At 41.2% G+C, this 6,470-nt stretch overlaps 1 protein-coding gene across 2 annotated transcripts in view; it reads right to left on the reverse strand.

Moving 5' to 3' along the window:
• STPG1 (sperm tail PG-rich repeat containing 1) overlaps positions 1-6,469 on the reverse strand; it is a 110,913-nt gene extending 104,444 nt beyond the window's left edge. The window contains exons 1-2 of one of the 2 annotated variants that reach the window (XM_075853210.1): positions 6,173-6,469; positions 3,252-3,373 (exon numbers count right to left, since the gene is read on the reverse strand). In XM_075853210.1, coding sequence (XP_075709325.1) covers positions 3,252-3,365 — 114 coding nt within the window. In that variant the 5' untranslated portion in view covers positions 3,366-3,373; positions 6,173-6,469. The remainder of the gene's footprint in view (positions 1-3,251; positions 3,374-6,172) is intronic. The other variant, XM_075853209.1, reaches the window with a different exon arrangement.
• Position 6,470: the final 1 nt, after the last annotated feature.

Raw genomic sequence — 6,470 nt, forward strand, 5'->3', positions numbered from 1 at the left:
TGTTTTCTATATAATTTGTACATCGTTTTTGGGATCTCTATTAGATTAAATAAATCTTTCTATAAGTAATGAGAATTACCCTGTACCACAAAATTTTACTAAACATCATTGATGTAAAAATATAGACGCTTTCCGTCACCAGAGTGGTACTAAAAAAAGTGCAGAATCCAACACAAAATAGGGCACAAGGATGCAGTCCATCACAAGCCCTCTCCGAAAGGAGAAAGGTCACTAACCTATACCCTACCTCTCTCTGAGCCAGAAGGGAGAAAGGAGAAAGGTCACTAACCTATACCCTACCTCTCTCTGAGCCTCCAAGGCTTAGGGAGACCGGTCTGTCCTCCAGTGTCTTTTAAAGCTGCCAACCAAGCATCCCCGGGGAGCAGTCATTTAGGTTTGACTCGCCTAGAAGGGAGAGCAGGAAGGCCACCCATAAGTGCACCGCACCCTGGGAAATCCTTGTGACAAACAAAATGGAACGTGAACACACTGTGAAACAAAAATGAAATAAAGTTGTGTGCCGTGTCATTATGGTCCGGACATTTCGACCAGAATTATAAAAATTCCTTGATGTTAAGCCTGGCAAGAAGGCCTGGGCAAAAAAAGGTGAGTGCTCTAAAGAAAAAAAAAAAAAAGTGCTATAATTTTAAATACTGTTGAGGCAAACGTATACCACCACATACCAGCCAAATGTATGCTAAAAAGCACTCTTTTGGCATATCTCTATATATTTCTAGTCTAAGGCATGTTAGACGTATGGGCCAGAGAAATTCCTTGCAAATATGCTGAAAGTAGAGACATAACGTGATGTGTTGCTAGCCTTACAACAGTCATTTGACTTTCCCACTTCAAAAGAAGCAAAAAGGGAACAAAGCAGGCATGTAACTTTAAAATGACTTCTATTGTAGTATGACTCAAAGTTGTGCTTCTTGAATCATGGAAAAGTCATAAATCACCATTGAAGCGACACAAATGATGCGCTCCTTAGGTTGTACTGCTAAAGTCGCTGTCTTGCACTAGACGGAAATATATATTATGGTTAATTGAATTTTTTTTCTTCAGGAGGAAAGGCTCTAAATACAAGTTCATGATTTAGGATTGTTCATATAGAGATTCAGTTTTCTCTAGGTATTTCTCACAACATGCGGACACTACAAATAAAGTGAATTGGAGCTCCATCTGCTGATCTGAAGAAACGTTTTCCAGTGTATTTTTACTGTTCATACAACCTTCTCAATAAGTACAATCCTTTGTTTCAAAGTGGAACATATATTAACCATATAGCCTCTTACTGTGCAAACAATTACTTATTGATGTCCATAATAGAACCAATGCCATTATGGTTTCAGTAATCCACAGAGGCTTCCAATACCCTTAGGCCTCATGCACACGACCGTAGCAATGTGCATGGTCGTGATTTTCGGGTTGGCCGGGGGTGGAGTGTCACTATCAGCCGTGCACATGGCCACAGTCATTATTTCCTATGAGCCTGGACTGCAGAACACGGCCGTAATAAGACATGCCCGTTCTTTCTGCGGTCCGGGCTCATGGGCCATGCACGGACCGTGGAAACCACGGTCGTGTGCATGGCCCCATAGGAATGAATGGGGCCGCAATTCTCCGGTGGATTTTCGGGGGAAACGTGGCCGCAAAAGCACGTTCGTGTGCATGGGGCCTTACTTTCATCAGAAGCCATTATTTTCTGCAGCGATAAATATAAATCATGACTGCTCATGTGATTTTGAAATTGCAATCTATGTATAGCACCATGCAGGGCCAGCCTTAGGTTGGATGGCGCCCTGTGCGGGACTCTCTATTGCCGCTCCCTACACATACCAAAAATTAACCACATATATAGACACGCTGGAACATATATACTGTACATAAATAAAGACAGACATTTAGACATACAGGCAAATATACATACATACATCTGGAATATATACATACAGGTAAATATATAGACGTACAGACACATATGTACACACACACACACCTGCAGATAAATACACAGACAGGGACATATACAAATACATAAAAGGCACATATATACAAGCACAAAGACACATTCACAAACAGACCCATATATACCCACACAGGAACATATATGCCCAGTACAGATAATGTCGTAGATTTAATGTGCAGCCCTATGTAACACCACAGATAACACAGTGAGAACTCTCTGAGTACAGATAATGTCGTAGATGATAACTATACCCACAGACACATATATATACACACACACACACACACACACACACACACACACAGGCATATATATATATATGGGGCAGCAGGGAATAAAAGGGGCATCAGGCTATATAAAGGGCAGAAGGCTATATAAGGGGCAGCAGGGTATATAGGGGGCAGCACAGATATTTTTGTTTTATCTGTTCTACTTTAATATTGAACACACACTTTTACAAAGAGACATAAACATGCAGAGACACACACACAAATACATACACAGAGACGCATACTGTATACACAGAGACACATACTGTATACACACAGAGACACATACTGTACACACACACAGAGAAATACACACAGACACTCACCATCTCTCCATGCTGACAGCATCACAGGCTTCGTGCAGGACGGGATGTGGGCGGAGCTTCCTCCTCTGCTCTTATTTACTCCGTGTGTGTAACTAAGAGCAGAGCACAGAGTAGAGGCAGGGCCCAGTGGCGCCCCCTACATGCTTGGAGGAGGCAGCGCCCTGTGCGCTCGCACACCACTAAGGCCGGCCCTGGCACCATGGAATATGTTATAAATCGTGTACCTCCTATAATGAAGAAGCGAAACGGAGTGTGGCTCTCGAATGCAGTAGAGGTGTGTCTGATACTCCTACTATTTATAGGCCTAATGCACATGGCAGAACTCTATATTGAACGCTCTAAGATGGAACATGACTTCTTGTGCCACTGTATGTTAGAGATATATATTCCACTACAAGTAATGTTTCAAAGGTCAGAATGCCTGTGTAATAAGCATCCGATGGAACATGGCATGATTTTTTTATCTGTCAGATTCCTATGGAATCTGGAAAAACCCTGCATATAAAATCAGGGGCACACGTTAGTACAGTAGGACCCCATATAAGTGTATTATGTACAACTCTAAGGTTGTACAGAACAATAGTACAGCAATGTGCTCCCTAAATCCGTATAGGAAACTAAAACAGATATTTCCTACAAATATAACTAAAAAAAAATATGAATATATCTCGAAAAGCTTCTTATAATTACCTGGTTAAGACTGTAGGAAAATCTTAGTGACCTTGAGTTGAAACCCTTCTTTTCTGACTCAGCAATAAACACAGTCCGGTATTTTGTTGGAATCGAGGAAGAAGTAGTAGGCATCCTGAATCCTTAAAAGAACAGTCAAAAGAAGTCAGTAAGTAGGGAAAAAAGACTGTATATATACCAATAATATTTTAAGTAAAAACTTTTAACATTTTAAGTATGGTGCATTTTAAGTAAATCTCCGATTTAAGTTTTAAGTTTTAAGAATATATTAGTAAATGGCATAAATTACGATTTCCTAAAAATAAGTTATTACTAGAAGTGCAACCCTGAACCTTGGAATTATAATAAGATAATAATAAGCTTTAAAGTGCGTCTGTCACCACTTTTTACCCCCACCCCCACACATACCGCTAGTTAGGTATAGTGGAAAGCAGTGGCAACAAACCTCTTCTACACAGCTTAGTTCTTGCTTTAGTGTAAAAAAGTACTTTTATTCTCCCACGCGCTGTATGCAAATTGGGCCATGTCCGGCATCCTGACTTCTAACCCTCTTCGTCCCCTCCCCTGTGCAGTTGACTGACGGTTCTTCTGGTCTTCAGCGCCATATGCAGTTTCCAGAGCCGTTAGTTAATTTGCAACACATGACAATTGCAGCCTAATTTACATCCGGTGTGTGGGACAATTAAAGTAATATTTTGTACTAATGCAGGAACTAATCTATGTAACAGAGGTATGTTGTTACTGCTTTCCTTTATGCCTAACTAGCAATGTCAGGGGTGTGGGGGGCAAAAAGTGGTGATAAACTTCCTTTAAGACACGTGAGCAGAATATAAGCAGCAGAATACAGACTGTCAATAGGCTGCAGAACCCAACACCCACTTACTGTAGCCCTTTGACAGAATAAACAGCAACGTGAAAGGTAATTTCCCAGTAAAGTGTCTTCAAGATCCTCATATCATTGCTTTATTAATGTATCCATATACAACTTGAATTCAAATTCTTATCTCTTTGTTGGGGATATTTTGCTACGCCAAGAGGTTAAATTTAGACATTCTTAGTAATAAATCATATACACAATTTGACTCATGAACCTCTTGCCCGAGGACAGAAATGTGTAGTTTTTCTTTACCCTACACATTTCATACAGGTTTAACCTCGCCCTCTAGTGACAACACAGAGGAAGTATTGTAATTGACTTCAATGATCCAGTGACTACTAGATGCTATTTTCTAAAAGGAAAATCACGCTAGTAATTTTAGTTATTTAGCCTTTGGTTCTAAACACCCTAAAGACAAGTATGAGAGAAATATTTGGTAAAGATGAAGGGGGACCGTCTTATGAAATCAGAGGAGCAGAATGAGCCCAAAGATATCTATAAGTAATGTATTATGGATCCGCAATACACCCCGTGCGCTGGAGCCCTAAGACCAGGTCTCCATGTCAGGAATAGCTTGCGATCGCCTAAATAAGGGTATGTTCACACGGCCAAATTTCAGACGTATACGAGGCGTATTATGCCTCGTTTTACGTCTGAAAATACGGCTCCAATACGTCGGCAAACATCTGCCCATTCATTTGAATGGGTTTGCCGACGTACTGTGCAGACGACCTGTTATTTACGCGTCGTCGTTTGACAGCTGTCAAACGACGACTCGTAAAAATACAGCCTCGTCAAAAGAAGTGCAGGACACTTCTTTCAGACGTTTTTGGAGCTGTTTTCTCATAGACTCCAATGAAAACAGCTCCAAAAACGGACGTAAAAAACGCCACGAAAACAGTGGTTTTTTTAAGCATCAGCGTTATTTTGCGGCCGTTTTTGGAGCTGTTTTTCTATTGACCCACTGAAAAACAGCTCAAAAAACAGCTCAAGAAGTGACATGCACTTCTTTTTGCGGGGTATTTTTTACACGCTATTTTTTCAAATGGCCACATAAAAAAAAACGCCCCGTCAGAACGAAACTTTTTTTCCCATTGAAATGAATGGGCAGATGTTTGGAGGCTTACAGCTTCTGTATTTTCAGCCATTTTTTGGGGCCTTTACAGCCCGAAAAATGGCTGAAAATAAGCCGTCTGAACATCCAATTCATGCGCGTGATTCTGGTCCATGTGTGTTGCGTTATGCATCAGTGTGCTTTGCGAGTGACATGCGTGTTTCACGCACTCGCAAAGCACATAATTTTTTTTTACAATTATTTTCAACTGAATTGATGGGCAAATCACCCACCGCACACGCATGTGCATCCGTGTGCGGTGCGTGGTTTTAACGCACCCATTGACTTCAATGGGCACGTAGGTGCGTGATAACGCACAAATATAGGACATACAGTGTTTCACGCAGCGGACTCTTGCATGTGTGAATGGCCCCATTGAAATCAATGGGTCCGTGTGCTGTACGTTGTTTCAGCGCACAGCACACGGACGAGAATCACGCTTGTGTGAATGGGGCCTTAGAATGCAACAACGGTGTAAAAGGCTGTATTTACGAGTGCCATTTTTGGCATGTTTTTCCGGTGATTTGACACCATTTTTTTTATGCGTTTTTATATATTACAATTTACATTTAATAATCGGATCTACTAATATACGTATGACAACTATTCCTACATTCTTGTTCAGAGGTTCGTGAAAATCAATACGTGAAAAACCTAGCTCAGGGGTCAGCAACCTGTGGCACCATTGCCACAGCCGGCACGAGGCATGGTTTGCTGCCACATTTCCTAGTGTGAAGCCTCTACATGTTCTAACATGCGGGGATAAGCACCCAACTTTTCTTCTCTTCCATTACACACATGCCTGATCACTTTTTTTATGACTGCCATAATTGTACTACTGCAATGTAGTTAAATTAATTATTACATAACATGAAAGAATAGAATTACAGATTATATGGCGTAAAATTATTGTATGAAATAATCCCATACTTGTGCCTAAAGATACTTGCCTTGCTCTCTGTGCAGCTTAATCTCAGTAGCCACATGGCAGCAGAACTGTGTACACTGGTTGCTTAGTTACCCTTTAACCCGTTCACGTTTACACCCATGCAGCCATCTTACTACACCCATCTGTAGCTATTGAACACGCCCACAGAGCAGACATTCGTCATGCCATAATATGACATACGTAAGCGCAAGTCTCAGTCTTACGTAACCTGACCACGTGACCCGGGCTGCAGCAGCGCACTCATTAGAACACACAGTAATGTTTCCATACACTACACTA

This window comes from Rhinoderma darwinii, chromosome 2 (assembly GCF_050947455.1).
Source record: "Rhinoderma darwinii isolate aRhiDar2 chromosome 2, aRhiDar2.hap1, whole genome shotgun sequence".
NCBI classification, from domain to species: Eukaryota; Metazoa; Chordata; class Amphibia; order Anura; family Rhinodermatidae; genus Rhinoderma; species Rhinoderma darwinii.